General features: G+C 33.2%; 1 protein-coding gene across 2 annotated transcripts; it reads right to left on the reverse strand.

The window, feature by feature from the left end:
* Positions 1 to 6174: 6174 nt before the first annotated feature.
* LOC103965120 (two-component response regulator ARR18-like) lies at positions 6175 to 8355 on the reverse strand. 2 transcript variants are annotated; one of them, XM_048572588.1, is made up of 5 exons: positions 7650 to 8355; positions 7443 to 7522; positions 7209 to 7245; positions 6968 to 7079; positions 6175 to 6854 (listed from the first exon to the last, which is right to left on the reverse strand). In XM_048572588.1, exons 1-5 carry the CDS (start codon positions 7924 to 7926, stop codon positions 6368 to 6370), a joined length of 993 nt encoding a protein of 330 aa, XP_048428545.1. In that variant the 5' UTR covers positions 7927 to 8355; the 3' UTR covers positions 6175 to 6367. The 2 variants fall into 2 exon arrangements, with proteins under 2 accessions (XP_048428545.1, XP_009376409.1); XM_009378134.3 differs by having other exon boundaries at positions 7443 to 7519; positions 7650 to 8344.
* Between the last annotated feature and the right edge of the window lie 13454 nt (positions 8356 to 21809).

The raw sequence follows: 21809 nt of genomic DNA on the forward strand, positions 1-21809 counted from the left end.
TAGCGAACAAACCTAACCTAAATACTAACAGTCTAGGCCAAACTAAACTTATAAGAAAACCCAAACAATATAATACCTAAAATACTAATATATTCCAACATCCCCAGTCAAACTCATGTCAATATACAACATGGGTTTGCAAACAAGCAGATGTGGACTGGATCCGTTAGGTGGACTGGCAGGCATGCAAACTTGACTGGACTTGACTTGACTTGATTTGACTTGATTTGACTTGCGAACTGGTTCTTGTTGGCAAGCTGATTGTGGCTGGCAAACTGATTCTGATTCAAATTGGCTAGTGTTGAGAGTATGAAAAGAACCCGTATCTAAACAAACAAGATTTCCATATCTCAATTGTAGCTACAAACGAATAAAAATAAAGTACTATTACTCGAGTGATCACATGTCTAAGCATTCAAATGACGATTACAAAACAATTCCAAATAGACCAACAACTCGTGTGGATCTCAAAGACATCAAACCAAAATGGCGTCAAACAGCCCATATTTTTCTCTTTGCCCGTGTGGGCCAAAAAACCTCCAACTTTTTATTTCTTTTTTCTCTTTTTATTATTATTTTTTTCTTCCTTGTTTTTTCCTTTTTCCTTTGTTCTCTCTTTTCTTTTTCCTTTCTTCCTCACCAAAAAAAAAAAAATAATAATAATCAACAAAGCAAAAGCAACACTGGTAAGCGGGTCGCGGTGCCATTTCAGAGCAGCTGGTACGGTGCAGGTTGTCAAGTGAAGCGGCGCAGACAATTCCTCAGAACCTGGAAGCAGATTCCGATAGTGGTAGTTGGTGGTGCGGAACAGCAACGGCGGATTTATTAGATCTGATTTGCAGGTGTTCAAGTGGATTCGAACTCGACCCGAGTGGTTCTCGGGTCGGAGCTTCGTCAAAACGTGCAATAATTAAACGCCACGTGTGATCCACGGATATTAAAAATTAAACATTAAACATTAAAAAATTAAAAAAATTACAAAAAAAAGAAAAGTCTTCTTCCTCAAACGCCCGACCCCCGCTTCTCCAGCCCTTCCCTCCATCCCCTCCACTCGAGCACCCCTGCACCCCCTTCGTCTTCTCCATCCCCTCCACCCGATCCACTCCTCTTCACCTTCTCCCTCTCTCTGCGACTCCAGGGCTTCCAATCCGCCTTAATCGGCGCGAGCCCAGCCGCCACGTGGCCAGGAAGAGGAAGAGGTTCCTGAAGCTCGTACGAGCTCTAATTTCTATGGTCAAAATGGTCTCTGATTCGGCGAGACGATTGGTGTTGTCTCTGGGGATTTGAAGGAATTTCTGCGTTCTGATTCGGACGAAATGCCCCAAAGTTTAAAGCAAATTTCAAAAATTGCCAGGTCGAAGGAGTTCTCTGTGTCACTGAGTAGGATTACAGAGGGTATGACAGTTGGGATGATTCGAGGGTGTAAATTGGAGGTGAAGAATGAGAGTGAAACGGGGAAGGGTTTGGAGAATTCGAGCTTTTCGGATAGGGTTTTCGAGAAGGTTTTCTCTACGGCTGTAACTGGGTTCGTTTCAGTTGTGGTTGGAAACTTTGCTAAGAATTTGGTTATGGGATTTTACTCTGATGAGCAATCGGGTGAGAATCGAGTGTGGATCGGCGCCGACGAAGGGATGGAGAAGGGAGGGGGGTCGGGGGTTTGAGGAAGATGACTTTTTTTTTTTTTTTTTTTTTTTTTTGCCTTTTTTGTAATTTTAATCGGGATGGAGAAGGGAGGGGGGTCGGGGGTTTGCGGAAGACGACTTTTTTTTTTTTTTTTTTTTCTTTTTTTTTTTGCCTTTTTTGTAATTTTAATCGGGTGAGAATTCGAGCGTGGATCGGCGCCGACGAAGGGATGGAGAAGAGAGGAGAGGAGAGGAGAGGAGAAGGGGGGTGGTGTCGTCAGGGGTTTGAGGAAGAAGATTATTATTATTTTTTTTTTTTTGTAATTTTGTTTTGTTTTTTTTTTTTTTTTTTTTAACACGTGACATCCAGTCATTGTTTATATGACTGCCACGTTATCAGTTAACGGGAGATTTAACAGCCAGACTAACGGATGTATGAGATTATTCCAAAATTAACATTTTAGGTATGACTTTGGGACCAAAAAACTTCATGTACTAAATGTTGAAAATCACAAAACTTAACGGTAATAAACTGAGATCTCCCCTTATATTTATAGCAAACAAACATAATCATAATACTAACAGGTTAGACCCAAACTAAACTTATAAGAAAACCTAGACAATATAATACCTAAAATATTAATATATTCCAACACTTTTATGCCCATGTTGATTTGATTGTAAAATTATGTCCTTATCCTGGAGTGTTGCCATTATATATTTTTACCAATATACTGCTATTTAAGTTTAAGTTAGTTATTGATTAATATTTCTGGTAGTCCAAATATTATTGGTTGCAACAAACTTGCAATTTAATTGATTAAGAGTATTTATTCTGTATACGAGGTTTTAAGTTTGAATTATTTCTCTAATATTGCATATACAAATATTAAAGAATAATGGTTTGGGCCTAGATCGACCACAGCTTCCTAGATATTGATCATCATGACTGCTTGATGTTGATCGTCTTAACAGCTTGAATTGATAGAGATGCCGATCAATGGTATCTTTTTTTCTTTTTTCTTTTTGTAAAAAAAAGAACCATCTGGTAACTTACTACGGCAATCCACACTTCTTGATACTAATATAATGTCGACCAATGAAGCATGTCAAGCTGGGTCATTTGATATTCATGAACCAGATTGAAGGGGGCGTTGAGATTTTTGGTTTAATTTATAGTTTTATTCTCTACAGTATGAGTTGTAGGGGGTGTTGGAAAAAAAAAATAATGAAATTCTATTTACTTAGAGATTTTGTTTTATGTTATATTTTTTAAGATCTAAGTTCCCTTATCCTCAAGGAATTAAGTTTTACTAATTCAAATAGCCTTGTATCTTGTTCTATAAACTTTGTTGAGAACAATATATAAAGCTCTGAAGTAGTATTCCAAAAGATTGTGAGATTATTAAAGAATTTTGATATTTGACCTTAAACCTTTATTTTTAACTTAACATTGTTTCGTAATATGTTTCTTACGCCTATCTTGATACATACTGATAAAAACATGAATTTAAGATGTTTATTAACAAGTCAATTTCCATTTAACATGATTTACACTTGGGCCTAAAGTATGAAGATAAGTAATGGACTGGACAATTAGTGTTGTTTTATTATTTAATTAGCAAAAGCCCAAAGCACGGTTGGTTTAACAGTAATCGTCAGCCAAAATCCGACATAATTTTTTCGGTCGTGGAAAAAACACTATATTAGGAAATGTGTAGCGTATTTGGTAATATTATTATTTCTTTTTGGAAGAAAAAATGTTCTTTGACCAAAATAATCTTACCATTCAATTGATAACTACACGTTATGAATTCAAATAATAGAGCGCATAGTATATTTTTGCGGGTAGACATGTCACTGCAAAAGTATAGTTTTGGAAAATAAAAAACGCACTTTTCATATATTCATAGATACATATCTTTGTTTAGATACGTATCTAAGCAAAGTCCATTGTGTTAGGTATAACACAATTCCTTGCAAGTTTATTGTATAAAAGCAGTCTAGGCAGACCTTGAAGAGCTATTCTCCAAGAGACCAATGTACATATACATTCCTTCTCATTTTATTTTGATTTTAGCTTATAAATTAGAATTGTATACTTATAAATTTCTTTCACGTTGTCTGTGCAGCTAAACAGAAATCTTCTCATATATTCACTACGCATTTAACATGGACTTCTCCCAACAAGCAGCTAAGACTTCTGCAGGGCATCATTCCGTCAGCGATTCACCTTCTTCACTTGATGATAAGTCTTCTCACATGGAAATGACTCCAGCTGCTACTCAACAAATTCAGGGAAATGATATCTGTACATCTGTCTTCTTTCTTTAACTTCTTTGTTTATATGTGTTTTAATTTCAGTTTGGTTCATTTAGTTCAAATATAAAAAGTGAATATGAATATGTACTGAATAAAAAAATTGTGCATTGAATTCACTTTCTCAAATTTAAACGTCAAATATGTTTTTATTGACTTGGTCGAAAACACATCGTAACACCACCTGTTTTTCAAGTCTTCTGTTTCGCGTTTTAAAAAAGGTTAGGTCAAAATGAAGACTTTTGTCTCTGTCGATGGAGTCCACGACCACCAGTACCCAATTGAAATCAACCACTGATTAATTAATCTATTTATTTCGTAACATATTCACTAATTCAAGCATCCCTTGCGTGGACTGGAACGGTTTAGACTTTGAGAACGAATATGGCTGCGGAATAAGTGATTAATAAACTATGCTATGCTAAATTTTTACGGTGTTGATTGGTGGTGTATAATTAAGAATCCAAAATTTCATATCAGCTACAAATTAAAGATTAGAGAGATTAGTCGACGTATTTAAAGTATAATATACAATATATCTGTCAACTTCAGTCTCATTTTCTCTTAATCACTTTTGTCTATGCATTAATCCTAACATTGATCACTTGATGGTGTGTTTGTGTGTGTGTGTGGCTGCAGTATCCTTAATTTTCGTTTCAAAAAATATCTTCAGTAATTAATATATGGGGAAGCTCATCGTTTTTTTCCCCAACTCTCATTTAAATTGGTTAACCATAGTATGAATGACCATCAAAACTCACCTTCGTGTAAGAGAACTGGAAAATAAAATAATAATTCAGAGAAAGCACATATAATTAAATATTTTAGTGGATAGAGTTTTAGATTTCTATCCCTGTGTTCTGGGTTGGAAACTCTTCCCTCTTTTCAATTATTGTAATATTTTTGAACTTTTTTTTCACCTTAATAATAGTAAATTAAAAACATAATAATTCAGAGGACACGAGACTTTTATAAAATTAAATGTACCAATATTTTAGATGATTAAACATACCAATATAATCAAACGTACCTCTAATAAAGTTGTAGAAAAAAATGTTGATTCAAATTTTTAAGGGATTTGTTATTAGCACTCCAAAAATCTTATTCTACACTCCAAACTTTCTATATTAGGAAAGAAAAATACACTTGTGAGAAACGTAGAATGAGATTTTTGAAGTGTCAATAACACTTCCTATTCTTAACAAGAATAGATGTTTAATCAACAAAATTGAAAACTCCTAAAAAATTATGGATTATTTTTTAGAGTTAACGTGTCTTTGAATTTGCATGCACATAATAATTAACTCATCAATATAGACAGATGTTGATGAAGCCAAAACATTTCTATCTTTTTCAGTTTCTTTCTACATCTTGGAAATTGACAATTATTTATTTTTACTACATTGAAAGAATCCGAACCTATCCTTATCCTATCCCATCAACTCACCCTCCTTCAACACTTCGACTAAATCCAAGGGCTTGAACTTTTTCTTAATTTGTGTTGTTTTTAACCCTTGCATGTAAACGGGTTTAGCAGCTGAGTTCCAATAGATATTAAAAAAATTGCACAAACAAAATCTTTTACTCCGACTAAAAAGATTTACATAATTAAATGACCAGACTTTCAAAGTGTTTCAGTGTATTATCTTCTCTCAGTTTTCATCTACTATATATTGTGACAAACATGAGCCGATGAGCAAATTGTGACTTACGCAAACCTCATTTCGTAAGTTCACTAGTTCACTATACTTGAACTGATATTAAATTACTAACATATATTTATCTAGTTCTGAATTATGAAAAAAAAATTGTCAAAATAATGAATCCTACTCTAGACTGAAAAAACGAGTAAAGTTTCCTCCATATATTCCTCACAGTCCATGGTATTTGGATCATTAATTTGCATGTCTACCTAATACTTTATTATGTACTAATTCTAATTACTTGCAACCATTTTTATTAGACAAAGCACGCATTAATGCACAGGTGGGAGCAATCATATTGGTTAGAACATATGTATTCATCTCATGCGCATTTAAATTTGAATTTCTTTTTCTGCAATTTAGATTAGTTTTAAAATTGGATATAGCTTGTACAAAATAAAAGCATGCATCAACCAATGGAACATTAATTGGTGACTGGTCTACCTATTTTGCCAAATTCTAACCGATACGTTGTTCATGCTAAGCCATCTATATAGAAAAGAAACAAGAAACAAAGAACAAGTGTGGCTACTAATTTCAATGTATGAAATTAAGTTCTACAATAAGACAGAAACTCGCAATAAAATGCAATATATATTACTTAATATATTTATCCTGAGCAAGTACCTCAAAATCTCACTTAGAATTGTCTTATTCATATAGTCAGATCCAGAGTACTTGCCCAGCTCTAGGCTCTATAGCTCCCCTCTTTTTCAATCAACTTCATTCCTTCAACCTCCTGAGCTTTGAGGACGTGGGAGGTGAGTACAAACACAGAGACAGATTACTATCAACTTCATGAGTATGATCCTCATCATTCTTCTTTGATGTTAGCCTGAGAGACAGATCCAAATCAAGATCATCGCAATCCGAAGCCTTTCTTTTCAACATCTTCGACTGATCTTGTACTAGATTCTTGCTTATAGTGTCGGAATCTCGATAAGGGCCACGGTTGGTGTTGAAACTTGTGATGAATTCCTTTGGTTTCAAGAACTCACGGATATTATGGAGCTGGCATTCTTCTTGCAGTGTACGAGTAATCCAAGATGATTGTGGATGATGATCACCAAATGAACAACTTGTCAAATAATTGTAAGCATTATTACCAGTACTACTAGTGCTCCAGTTTCCTTGAAATCCAGTGCTACTTCTCGAAAACCTTGGATTTTCAAGCGCGGTCCAGGAATTCGTATCGCCGTATGATCCATATCTTGGGAAAGTCAAGAAAGAAAGGATCTTTTGTGAAATTCGATTCATGAAAATAGTAAATTAAGTTAAGGGAAATGTTAATTAATTTGAATAATATGTTAATTTATAATTAACCTGAAGCTGGTAGAGTGGCTTCGGTTATATCCTTGAAGCATGGGGAGTTGGCTGAGGTTATAAATATTTTTATCTCCGCATTCAACAAGATGACCTTGATGATCCGCTAGTACTGTCAAAATAAAGGTCATAAATTTTGTATGAAAATTAACGACATTAATTGGGGATTATTAGTACCCAATGAAAACCCTAATTTATCTTAATCAATAGGAGAATCCAAGATTGCAAATCTTGTACACACCTTGCCCTGTGTCGTCGATCTTCTTGCTTCTGTACATCTGATTAAGGAAAATATTAAGAAAATAAATCTTTTCAGAAAATTCACAAGTTATTTTTGTTTTTGTTTTGGAAACTTCAAAAGTTATTTCTGTTTTTGTTTTGTTTTTGGAACGAGCTAATTAATTGCTTAATTTCAACAATTAATGAACAAATTAATTAATTAGAGTTTTTCAAAGACTTTCTAAATCCCACTAACCTGTAAATGGCTCTTGACATGTGCAATATTTAGTCCCTTAATGTTCATCAGTTGAAGAACCAACTTTGGTGTAGCTCCTGCTTCAAAAATTATCACCCAAAACCGGTATTAGACATGAATTTAACTAATCCCTAAAATTGAATTCGGATGAAATACTGAAATTTAAGCATAAATGAAGGGTGTATGATAGAGAGGTAATGAACTCACTATCTTGACCACCAAGCCTCTCCACGGCGTGGATGAAACGAAGATGAAGATCCGGTGTCCATCGGAGCCTAGGCATCTTGGATCTAACATAAGGTCTAACTGATGTCTTCTTTTGATCACTCTCTTCAACTGTGCTGTTGCTTGAGCTTCCTCCGTTGTTTTTCGGCTTACTATTTTCTCCATTGCTATAATTCTCTCCGCTTTCGCTTCCGTCCTCATTCTGTTTATCCGAGGGACTTGTCTTTGAGCACTCAGAGCCTCTCTGGCTCCCCATCATAGCTTGATTAATCTCTACTAGCTAGTGAAACTCGATCAAGACCAGAATAAGGATTGAGTAATTTTGTGGATTATAGTTAAGGGAACTAAAGGAGATAATTAGGGATTAGAGCCTTCAGTAGGTCGATCGATTGAGAAGACGATGAGGATGAACTTTTCATGGTCTGGCTTGCAGCAGCTGCTGTCCCTATTCTTTTTTCTTCTTCTTCAGTGTCACATGCTCAGACAGAGAGAAGTAGAATTATTTACAACAAAAGAGACATCGAAATAACAAGACAGAATCAGCTCAGCTCTATTACAATACAAGAAGTGTGCGAAACCCTAGATCATGACAAAAGATAGAGAAACTAGCCTCTCTCTTTCCTCGATCTCTCTCTGTGTGGGGATAGGTTAACGATATTTTATTCACATATATGGCAAATAGGTAATATATCATGCATGCGTATACATGCATGTATGGATGTCATGCAATGCAAGAAATAACAATATTTCTTGTGGAATATTTTCTATCCCAGCTATAGCGTGCTCCTTAATTTTATATATATTAATCAAATTCCAACACGGGATAACTTGGTAATTACAATGCGTACCCCAATCAAATGGGTATATATGTAGTATGTCTTACCTTAAACAATGAGAGAAAAAAAATGATGTCATTAACATGAAAGAATGGGTATAGGGTTGGTCTACGACGCCTTTAAAAAATATAAAAAGAAGTTGCTGGTATCGTTTAATTTGAATAGTAATTTTGTAATGTAATTATATTCATGCATAACATATTATTTTAATAGTGTAATATGACATCCATAACATAAAAACTAATTTGTTATAGTAGTAACAATGTCATTTTCTGTTATTAACAATAACATTATCAATATCCTATAACATTAGACGGTAAACTTTTACGATAATATATAGTGCAATCATACCCTTCTTATTATGCAAACATTGAATGCTAACATCAATATTGTTAAAGGTGAGTAGGAAGCCCAAAAGCAAATAACGATTATGGGTAATTAAATGATCCACTGATAACTTGGATTCATACCGTAAGAAGACATTTATAGTGTAACAATCAGCGTAGGTAGCTTGGTAGTGTAATAAACATTTTATTATATAATTTGTACTATCAATTAGCATAACTCTTTTTGTCAGTTAAATAGGATAAAATTAATTTCATATCCCTTTTAAGTTAAATAAGTTGAATAAACAAATTTAACTTCAGGACTTGGCTACAATTGTATGTGTTTAATACAATCACTATCTTGACAATCAAATGATAATTATATTAAATACATATAAGTATTGTTGCAAAATCCTCAAATTCAAGTATTGTTTAGTAATATATAGCTAACAATACACTCTATTATATTTACCCTTCCACATCCCTTCTCTTTTTGTAAGTAATATTTCTCTCCTACCACATGCTTCACATGTCCGGTTGCCCTAGTTCTATTAAAACAAAGGGTACTATTTTTTTTTTCTTTTTTTGAGTACCGTATATTAGACAAGTAGGTTACTAGGTTTTATTATCTTAGCAAACAAGGAGTATTTTAATATTTTCAGTAAGACTAAGAAATTGGTCTTTATATTGATAAATATATCACAGTTGGAGTTGAACTTAAATAAAAAAAAAACTTTCAATTGGTCTTTTAGTGTACGTAGAGTTCATTCTGATTCGCTGTTAGCAAGTGTTGAAAAAAATAATAGTAGTTAAATAATACTATTGATATAAAATTCAAAACTTTTAACAAGTTTGACAATCAAACGTATTTTATCCAAAATGATTTTGAAATTGGCATAACTCTTCACTTTGGTCATTGAAATTTAGAATCGATAATAAAGTGTTCCCTAAGATTTAAAATTTGTAGCAGTGGTCTCTGAGTTTGTCTATTGTCAACCCTTTTGATCATTTCGTAAAAAATTTCAGTTAAATAAAGAGGAAATGACCAAAAAAAAAATATAATACGTTATGCTATAGTTTAGGGGCGCAAGTGACACTTTACCATAATTTTTTACAGGGCTCACTCCGTAATATATTTGAACAATTTGAATCGTCTATATATCTTATAGAAACTCATTCCTAGATCATCCTTACAAAAAAAATAGACATTCATAAAATAGGACAAATGCAAAAAATTTGACACATATCATTACTTATATCCATTTCATGTACATAAATTCAGTTTGAAGTTTAACTACTACAGAGACATCGATTGTAATTAGATTGGATAAGACTACCCTCTCAATCCATATGTGATTCATAAAATAGGAACTACCAGTTTCACTCCAAAACATGTTCACTACGTTACATTATTTTCCTCTTATATATATATATATATATATGTTTTTATAAAGACTAGGTGCATGATAATTTCAGAGCATGAATAACAACTCTCATAAAACAATTATCCCAAAATCTCCTTCTTCTTCTTTTCCTTTTTTTTTTTTTTTTTTGATAAAAATGATAGTGTTATAGTCATTCAGGAAAAGACCAACAGAAGTCTCAACCATAGTAGAAGAGCTAAAGTGATTTTTCTCTCTTAGCACTACAAGACAACATATCATCTACTTTAGTCGATGACCGTGGTAAATTGCAATACAGTACGGCCATTGCCTGTAGTGTATCAAGATGTTGTAAAAGCTAGGGTACTTTTTGATGCTTGCTTTACAGGAAGAATATATCAATCATTTAAAACTCTCAAGCTGGTTGATGCATGTGTTTCGGCTGGCTGTTGCTGAATGCAGATCTAACTCCATCAAAAAGATAATATCCACCATGTATATATGTCTGTATGTATATATTCGCCATCCGTCGGGAATCACGGGGATTGTTCTTCCTTGAGATTTGGCCCTTGTTCATATGCCACCTACGTCACCTTTCTATATTTCCACACTGGCACTGTCTTCTTAATTAATTATTTCCAAAAAAATAATCTAAACAATTTTTTTAAAATGAAAAATACAAGAAAATAGTACTATATGTTGCTGCTGTTATATTCACATCAAGGGTCCTATATACGAAAGAGTTCGCACCTTTTTTCATCTCATATTTTCATACATGCTGAATAATTTTATGATGGTAACGTGGTGTTATTATCTTATTCAAAATTTAATACGTAGGTTTTTCTTCACTAATAAGTCTTAGAAGTAAAACCTATCAACTTTGATACTCACTCTTATTGTAATTTGTGTAATGTACACCGTGTGACTTGTGTTCTCACTACTAATAAAAATTTCTTATATAAAATACGTAGAATAAAAAAGAATGAAATGAAACGTAGAAATTAAGCATGCTAGAAATTTCTGGGACATTGGTTGGGGGCTGGAATTGAATTGAAGTTTCAAGTCATTTTCTCTCTTGCATGCATGATTTTATATCATCAAAGTCTATGCTTTTAGGTTTGTAAGAGAACTTTTTCATTCCTCCCACGTGTATATATCTGTAGGCCGTGAATATTGAGGGTCGTCAACAAGATAAGGCACAGCAAGTCATCCCTTTTCTTTCTAGTCACGGGGTTCTTGCACCTAGCTATTTATGTAACCGTGGCATGTCAAACTTTATATTTCTCATGGAATAATCATCACTAAGTAATCTTTTGGTTAGTAAAGTGTGCTAGCTAGCTGTGTATATATGTTCTATAGCCAATTATATCTCTTACAAACATCATATTCATAACCAATTAGTTTTTGATCTAATAGTATTTCTCTTCTTTGCAAACTTAAAAAGGAGAAAAACACGAGATTCACTCCTCTATTTGAGCATAGAGTATGCCGTGTAGATTCTATTTACTTTTTTTTCTTTTTTCTTTTTATCAGAAAGATTCTATTTTCTAAAGTAGAAAAGGTTGTGGTTAGTAAAAATATTTTGTCGTAAGATAACCACGAATATCATATTGAAACACTGTTTATAAGTGAATTCTTATCTAAAGTTTGATTCAAATTGAGAGTTTGGTAACACATATCACTGCCCAAAATTAATACGTATCTGTTGACACAAGAATAAATATTCTCCTAGGGGAGGATCTATTAAGGTGCAGAAGGGTTCAGTTGATCCTTCTAACTTTGACAAACCTCCGTAGAAGGCTTAAGTGTTGCCCCTTTAAAGCTTAAAATTGCCCTTGAGATATTGCCCTATAGCTGCTCGATGAAATGTCTCAATGAACATTAGGTAAGGCAGGGCAGGGCATTGTGTGCAGTTCCTTTGCTGTTGATTCAAAGTCTCTTTTGATGCTGATGCGCAACTTTGCACGCAACAAAACCAGATCATTTTCTATAATTTTTTAATAATAAGACCTCGCCACTTAAAAAAAAAAAAAAAAATTAAGCTTCTAGTCTAGACATATCTAATACTCAAATCTATAAAATTCTAACTTTTACCAAATTTCATATCTTTTAAAATTCCAATTTTTTTTTTTTTATTAATAATGAAGCTATAATACAACATTTTCAAATATGAAATCAATCAGGTCCTGATCAATTTTCGCTTGTAATAAAAAATTGTAGTTTGTAATGTTATTTATTTCATGAATTATGAATTATAGAAATAGATATGATTTAATTTTTAAAGACTATTTATTTGTAAAAGAAATGATTGTGAATTTTTACATATGACCTCCAAACAAATTTTCCTTCAATCCACCACTGCTCTAGTTGATTGATTGCAAGGACTTAATAAGATTAGCAACAGTATTACTGAAGCACCCATATATGAAAGAACTAATTAACAAGTTAAGAAAGAAAATATGTCAAAGGCTCCAATCACAACCCATAAAGTTTAAGCCCTAAATATTCAAAGCACACCATAGCTTGCTAGAGAAGGGGACAGACACCATACAGCAAAAGATGGACAGAAACGAAAGCCCTACTGAATGCAAAAAGATTCACTCCAACACTTAGCCTGTGAGGTCAACGCCCAACAGTTCCTCTGTCGCTTTTTCTTCGCATTCATACGTATTTTATGCCAATAGTTTAATCTGCATGAGAATACGTGAGCCTATTAATGCGGATCTAACCCATTATTTGAGAATGAGGATGTCTGTCTTCTTCTAGGGTCTCTCTGCTGCTTCAGTCTTCACACATATTTTATTATTATTTTAGTCACATTAGTGGCTAGGACATCAGTGCCCGCATCTATGTAATATTGTAATGCATGCAAGGTCTGCATTCCATGCAAACTGGCCTTTAAATATATGTATGATCGATATCGACGATGGCATCTAAATAATTTTAAGTTTTTCAAAGAAGTTTCACAACTGCTCCAAAGTTTATCGGTAGGTGGGGTGGTATTTCCATCTGTATTATTAAAACAAAATTGGTGCATTTATATGGAGACCTTGAAAATTTCATAATAAATAAAACTGGTGAGGAAGTTGGACCTTTGAATAAAGTAGTATCAATCTTTTCATGAACGTCCAGCGATTCATTCCCATATATCACTCAATTATAAATTTATAAGTGAAAAATTATGAATTCTTATATTGGTCGCATTTGGGGCCCTGAAGGCTCAAATATACTTAACCTATTAGAGAAGTAACACCAAAATGATGAATTTACGTGTTTTAATTGTTCAACCAATATATATGTAGGGAAATTATTTTGATCAGTTTAAGAATTGGAATTAGTAAAACTATATATACTCTATATATATGCAGTATAAATTTATTTATATATATACATGTGTGTGTTTATTTTCACACATATTTATACTTGATAAAGATAATACACTTTAATTTAAATTATTAAGCACATTTCTTATTTTAATATAGTATCCAAAGTAAAAGCTACCTTATATTACTATCCATTGATATTCTTCATCACATGTAAATGAGATGTCATAAGTCTGAATCACATTAAATAACGAGATCGATACCAATTTATCGCCTTACACTTAACGTAAATATATTATTATATAAAACATTGACAATCAAGAAAATAATTACCTTAACATTTAGTTGGACGATATCAGTATAAGTGTTGCATTAATTTTACGACATCATTTTAAATATCAGTACCCTTTTTAATAAATTTACATTATAATCATTAAAGTTTATATACTTCTTGAGTCCTGGTTCTACATGATAATGACGAGATTATAAGATATTGTTTATTACACTATCAACATTGATCGTTACACCACGAACGTTTTGTTACAATATAGATTTAAGTTATTTAGTGGACGTTACAACTTATCGTCAGTCACTTTTAGGCTTATTACCTTCATAATCCAAATGGTGTTACTATATGACGTTAATAAGCAATGTATGAATTATCAGAAAGGTAGGCTACACTAGTGTGATGTTACATAGTTGACATAATTTTAGTTAATTACTCAAAATGACATTGTTATTACTAACATATGCCTACACACATTGTGTGTGTGAACATTTTTTTTTTATTTTTTTATTTTTAAATAGGAAGGAGAGGGGGAGAGAGAGAAAGAGAACATAGGAGTGGGAAGGGGGAAGAGAGGTTTTTGTTTTTTATTTTTTAATATTAGATATATGTTAAAATCACATGTAGGTAAGATTTAAATATAAAACAACAAATTTTGGTTTGTGAAATTACATTACTGCCCATAATTTTGTTGTTGTGATAAAATACTAAATAGTATTTTCACCCTCTTTTGGTTGACAAAGAGGGTTTTGTTAATCGGTAGTTTAGATAAGTAGTTTAGATTATAACAAGGTTGGGTTTTATGTTGTGGACTTCATATTATACTGTCAAGGTGTGAGGATGCGAAAGTAAAAGAGTTCAACATCAATGAAAGGAAAACCTTGCAAAGGTTTATAAGAAGTTGGACTACTCCTATAAATATTGCTAATTGTTTTATGGTGGAACTTTAACTTTTTCATATATAGTACTAGAGCATGTTGACCATCATGTGAAACCGACAGCCACACGTACTCCACGTCGCTCAATTCGTGTTGTCCACGTTTTTGGCTTGAAAATTCGTCACATGTGAGAAGACGTGTGAGGATGTGAAAGTAAAAGAATCTCATATTGGTGAAAGGAAAATGTTTGCAAAGGCTTATAAGAGGTTGGGCTACTCCTCATATTACCAATTGGTTTTATAATTGTATCATTCCAACCTCTCCAAGGAAAATCTTTGCAAAGGATTATATATAAAAGATGTTAGACTACTCTTTATATTGCTAATTGATTTTGTAATAATACCAACTCAACCTTTTAAAAAAACCTATGGACTATATGGAGAGTAGCCCATACCTTATAAGCTCTTACAATGGTTTTTCTTTTTTTTTTTCATTTTTTTTTTTTTTTACCAATATGAGACTGTTTTTACATAATATGTAAGATCTTATGCATGGACATGAATGCATTACAAAAACATTATTGGATTAAATACGCACCCCCTTTTCTTAAAAGACATCGTAGACTAACCGTACTGGAAATCCAAAATCTGCTAGCATACTAAAATAAGAGTACCAATAAACTAGAACGGCTAATTAGTGAAACAAAAAGTTACATTTTGAACACAGCGGTAAGCTTATACGTGTTGAAGAATGTCATCCCGTGTACGAAACCTGACAGAATATATTACCCCTTATAACTGAATAGTTTTACTATAATAACAGTGAGGTCTTTAGTGATAAAATTTAACACATATCTCAAGCATTGCAGATGATTAAAGTTAAAATAATATTGATGTGATTAATAATAACTATTAGCCCGACTCTGAAATCTTAACATTATATTATCTCTATTACTCGCAAGCGGTAGTAAATATTTATGTTGTAAATGAATCGGAAGTGTGTCTACTTTTGCCATACAAGAGGTCACATAGACGTCCCTCTATGATAAGAAAGCATATTCAACACTGGCCCTCTTGTCATATATAATGATATCAGTGCCTTGCATATTATAATGTAAGGGGTTCATCACGAATTTCTTTGCTGAGTTATACATGATTTGAATAAGACCCCGAGCATGAATTTTATGTACAAAAATCTTAATATATGTACGATTTGATTATATATAAAAGCTTGATAAATATGACAGCAGAATATAACATCAGTAGCATAGGTGTTATTTAATTTGGATCTTAATTAATAATTAGTTTGTGTACAGATTGGTGGTGTTATTATATGAGTCTATTCACATCTCATCTACGTATGCATGGTTGGCAGAGCATGTAAGTAAAATATGGTAATAATAGTTATTCCCGTCAAAGGTATATGCTTTGTCACCTCTTGATGCATCTTCTGGAACCTACGTATTACTATCGATTGTTTGTCGTCTCCATCTCAGTCTTACCGAAACTGTATCAACTAGATATTCATTTAATTTTTTTTTTTCCAAAGAAACCAGCTAGTGATTTCATCATAGCAGTTCCATCTCTTTGAGGGTTAGAAAGACTTCCATAAGCATTTCAGCCTTCTTTTTACCACCATCATGTGATTCATTCACACTAGTAATCGAACACAAAAAGTAGCATGCAGATATCCAGTTTAACCTGCTATATATTAATGTGAAAAATATAAAAATTGATTAAGAATCAAAATTAATTCTTCTTACTCCCATATATGATGTACTAATATTATGAAAGGGTATAAGAAGGTCATAACTTTATAGTTAATTAACATTTTTGATATATTTGAATACTAATTATAGAATTGTAATAATGCTCGTTATGGCTTTGTCATGGTATATATGAACTCAAATTTAAGCTATCCACATTAATATGTACCACTAATTATCTACAAAATTCTACTTGCATGTAAAAATATTGCGTCGACCTACCTATATGCATTGACTAGTGATGAGAGTGATCGGTCCAATTTTGAACAGATCGATGGATTGAGGCTTTTACCATCACTTAATTAATTCCAAGGTTACTTACATACAGTTTGACATATTTTTGGATTATAGAAACATTTAAATCAGGTTGCGCTGATTTTTTTCCCCCTTTTTGTGACAAGAAATATGAAGATTTTTTTTTTCTTTATCAAAAGAAAAAAAAATTGATGTGGTCATTCTTTTTATTTGACAAGAAGAGTCTTTGTAGTTGTCGTTCTCTTGCCCAAATATTGAAAATAGGCTCTGTCAAGGAGAGCCTTTATGGTTTACAAATTAAACGCAGATCTTTGATCAGCGACTATTGTTCAGGGTTATGATGGTGATTTTTGTTTTTACTTTGGTTTGTGCGTATTACAAAGGACTTTGAAGAGGAAACTCGACGTTTATTGGAGGTCACTCATAATAGTGCTTCTTTGTTGATGATTGCAAGATCATCATATGGTGATGCGGTATTTTCCTCGTGATGCCTTTATGGTGGTTCTACGACATGCAACATTTAATCCTCGTGACTATTATCTTTTTTTTTTTGGGTCAAATGATAGATTTGTTAGATTAGATATTACATTAAAAAGCCAATGAGGTTCGAACTCATGCCTTAGTGCAAGAACAACACTTATCTTCACCACTATGGTAGAGGGCCACTTGTTGGTAACTATTATTTTTCACATTGGTTAGATGCATGTCATCAGTGGTTGAGGAATTGTGGTGTTTCTTTTGATTTGTGTAAGCTCTTGGTTACATGTACATTTGAATTGTCTATCCTATTATATATATTCATGATGTTTCTTAGCAAATTTTACTACCCCGAAAAAACCACTTTTTTTATTGGCTTAAACCGTAATTGATCAACTGACGAAACTCGATTTAGTAGCTTATGTGTCAAGGATTGTAATGGAGAACTTGTTCTTACAAAATCAACTTGTAAGATCTTTCAATCACCAACAGATGTTGAACTTGTTGTTACAAAATCAACTTGAAAAAGATCAGTAACATGAGAATGGGTACATCTTCAATGACCAACATATATATTAACCTGAAAAAGAATTTAGCCAGGATTTTCGAATGTGAAACATCAGAGGCTTAACATTCCTTTATGGATTAATTTGAATCTTTTCGCACCATACAAGTACACCTTTGACCATCGATTATCAATTCATGTTTCACTTTAAATAAGTATATCACTAGAACTAAAAAAGATATCCATGGATTCTTGCTAGTGACATTAGTTGAAGTTTGAACTTTTCTTTTTCATACCTTATAAAAATATGCCATCTCTAAGGGTAATACAAATGAAAACCATGGTTGATGCATTATATATATTATATATATGCATAGACATTCACTTGTTCATTTCATCCTTCCCGATTAGATTATTGGTACTAGTCACTACACTACTACAGTGTCTTTGCATAATTCTCCCAAATTTTCTTTCCCAAACAACTCACAAGCCATTGTCTTTATTCTTCTTAGTCAATGTTGACACCTTATTCTTTGCAATTCATGCAACTAGTTTTTGACGCATTTGGGTTTAGAGTATTTAGATATGGTCCACCTAATACCTACATTTATTCTCTCCTACCTGGACACGATAGGTACACCCATCTCGCTAGTTATTTAGGTCTCTGGCAGCAAAGAGTTAATTGGATTCTTTCGTTGAAAGATATCACTTTATTAGCCTTCTCAACGAAATGAGGTGTTTTATAATTGGTTACTCTCAAGTCTTATTTAGAGTTCGTCACATAGACTTGCGAACCATTATTACGAATAAGACACTCATTTCTAAAGAGTATCTTTCATTCATATATAATACCGATTCGGCGGACCTATATTTTCATCGATATATTTGAGGCTACTGAACCTGGTGCAAAAGTTTCAGAACTTCGCAGTAATTTGCATAACCTTGTCTTCAGGTTTGAAAACTCAACGTTGAGAGTGTTCATTCCTTGGCCAAAGTCGCTAAATTTAGAAATTATTGCGGTGCATTCCACCATATCACCACATTTAAGTTATTCACCTGGAGTGTCAAAGAAAACTTAGGACCCATTTGGTATTCAACTCGGATGCAATTTTTATAACTCAAGTAAGCTTTGAATTTCAAACTAATTTCTTGTTTGGTAAGCCTGGGTTTTGAATTTCAAACTAATTTCTAGTTTGGTAAGCCTGTTTTAAAAACTGAACTTAAAAAGAACTTGAGAACAAAGCTTATTTAAGAAAAAATACACAAAGTATGTTTTTATAGTTTTTGAACAGCAAAGAAATTTGGGGTTGGCGAACAACCTCCAATCACAAAAAAATCGACTTCATATTGTTAGGTACTCAAGCCCAAGGGAAGAGCCCAACCCAAAAGACTAGTCCAATAGGTGGGAGGACCCCAAGGACTTAAGGACCCCTACACCTCCATAAGTGTAGTCGATGTGGGATCATAACATTACACCACCCTTCGGAAGCCAACGCCCACGGCGGCCCTTACTTTGGTGGCTTTCACTCTTAACGCCGGCGCACCCTTTGATCATCCCGTTAAGGTAGCCCTTTCCAGGTCGCCCCCTCCGCAGCGTTGGGAACCTAGGCTCTGATACCAATATTAGGTACTCAAGCCCAAGGGAAGAGCCCAACCCAAAAGACTAGTCCAATAGGTGGGAGGACCCCAAGGACTTAAGGACCCCTACACCCCCATAAGTGTAGTCGATGTGGGATCATAACACATATCCGACCCCTCTATCTTTTTTGTGTTCTTCCCCGGCAGGGTTGACCAGAGTTGCCACCGAAATCAATTTGGGCTTGCGGCCAACGTCAATTCGTATTTGTTGTGTGCGCCGATTCGTATCTATAGCAACCATGAGTGTTGAATTAACTCCACTGTAGATCCACTTGGTTGTTGAACTAGTCGACGCCGGTGAGGGAAGAGGTGGTGATTACCTGATAAAGACGATGACCTAACCGTGACTTCTTTCTATAATCCAACAGGATTCTCTCTGGATCTTTTTGGTGAGGATCTCGGGGTTCGTAAATTGTGTTCATTTGTTGTACATCATGCGATCAGTTTTTGTTAGATACTGTTTGTATTTAATTTTAAATAAAAATATTTAAAATGATTTTTTATCGCACGATATACGATGAACGAATATGATTTACGAATTCCAAAATCCTCACAAAGAAGATCCGGCGAGGATCTGAATTCTTTTGTAATATTAACATTTAAATATTTTTTGAATTTAATAATAAGGTTTTAAATACCAAAAGACCCTTATTATTTTTCAATTTCCTGTATATCATCCACTATACAAATTGAATTAATGTAGTAAGCGGTGGGCAATGCTTCCTCTTGTCGCATTAACGTGGGACATGCAATGGGTTCCCAAAGTGAGATTCACTATCTTCGTTTTCACGTCCAACATTTGCTCCTACACAATTGTGTTGTTTTACACTTTCCTATTTTGCTTTGGTTTATAGTTTTTTTACATAATATCAATACATATTATACTAAGATTATTGGACATGGTCTAAAAGATTGGGAGAATAAATCAGTTATGAACTCGTTATTTTTGAACTTCGAATATAAATCCTTATACTTGGTAAATCTAGGCCCATAATTCTGGCCCAAATTTTCGAAAATGGCCTTTAAAAATATTCAACATGAGGAACTGAAATTTTTGACTTGGGCCAACAAGAGGGGAATATTGTCACCACCAACTATACTCTAAAGTTAAATTAAGCAGTTCACTTCAAATTGCACTGAATTTTTTTAACTTCACATAAAAGGTCTACTTAGCTTGATTATCATCCAGAGTATTGGACTTAAACGGTTAAGTTAGTGATAATATCGGTTCATAATGTAGGGACAACTGATGCTTTTTTATTTACACATAATATTCTAATTTATGGAGTTTAAGATATAGGATAAATCATACGATAAGTCAACTATAGTATATTAGGTATTAAACTCGTCATCCAAGTTAACTGATTTGAAACCTCTCAAGTATAGTGCAAAATTCACTTAATACTACTTCATAATGGTCTTTTACTCCATTTATAAGTGTAAAATTCTAGGTTTGAATCTTATAATAACGAGTTCATAATTAATTTAGTTCTTCGCTCTTTAATGTAAATACATCGATAAATAAAAAAAGTGTAAAATACTACTAGACGTAGTACTATTGCTTACTGAGACCTTTTAAGAGAATCGTCACACAACCTCATTTTATTCTTCAACATACTCAAGGGAGCGCCATGTGTCAAAGCCCAATGGAAATATATATGGAAGGGGCTTGTCCTATCCCATACACATGAGATTATTAAGGCCCAACATTCTAATTAAGAAAATAGAACCATTTTTTATTTATAAAGTAAATAGTTGAAAGCTAAAATAAATTAATAAATTAAAAAAAAAAAAAAAAGAAGTTTCTTTTTTGTTTACCCATCGCACGTAACAACATTGACAAAGTCCCCGGAGACGCGGCTCTGAGTATTGGATGTTACTGGATTCAACATTTTTTTATACTTTTGGGTTGAATTAGACAGGTTCATATAATTTTGAAGATATTGTTTTTTCTTTTTGGCAAACGGTATATTTTATTCTAAAATTGGTCTAAGGAATGAAGATTCAAATTTAGGAGTAGAAAGCGTAGCAAATTGCCATACTCAACTTGACTGAGCAAATATCTGCCAATTTTGAGAAGATGTCCACACAAAAAATGGGGCATTTAGTTGATCGGAAGCACATATTCTTAAAATTAAGCGTTAGATGTGCTGCTGGACAAGAGTATAACTTAGCGGGATTGTCTTCTCCGAGCTTGTAAGATTTATCATTCTATAAATTTTAGTGGAAGGTAATTCTAAATTTGTTATTGACTACATTCAATATTATGATTCAAGATGTCAAATTTGTGGTTATTTACTTACCTAACATTAGGATTTTTTTTCATATTTTTCAAGAAGCAAATTTCTCTCCTCACACCTATGTTGCTTATTCAGCTATGCATTTTAACTTTCTAATTAAAACATAACATAAATAAGAAATATGGGACAAAAATGTAATTTTACACAACCAAATTTTGCTGTTTTTTTTAG

The sequence above is a fragment of a genome, unplaced genomic scaffold, assembly GCF_019419815.1.
Source record: "Pyrus x bretschneideri cultivar Hongxiangsu unplaced genomic scaffold, Pyrus_bretschneideri_v1 Contig11, whole genome shotgun sequence".
Classification (NCBI taxonomy): domain Eukaryota; kingdom Viridiplantae; phylum Streptophyta; class Magnoliopsida; order Rosales; family Rosaceae; genus Pyrus; species Pyrus x bretschneideri.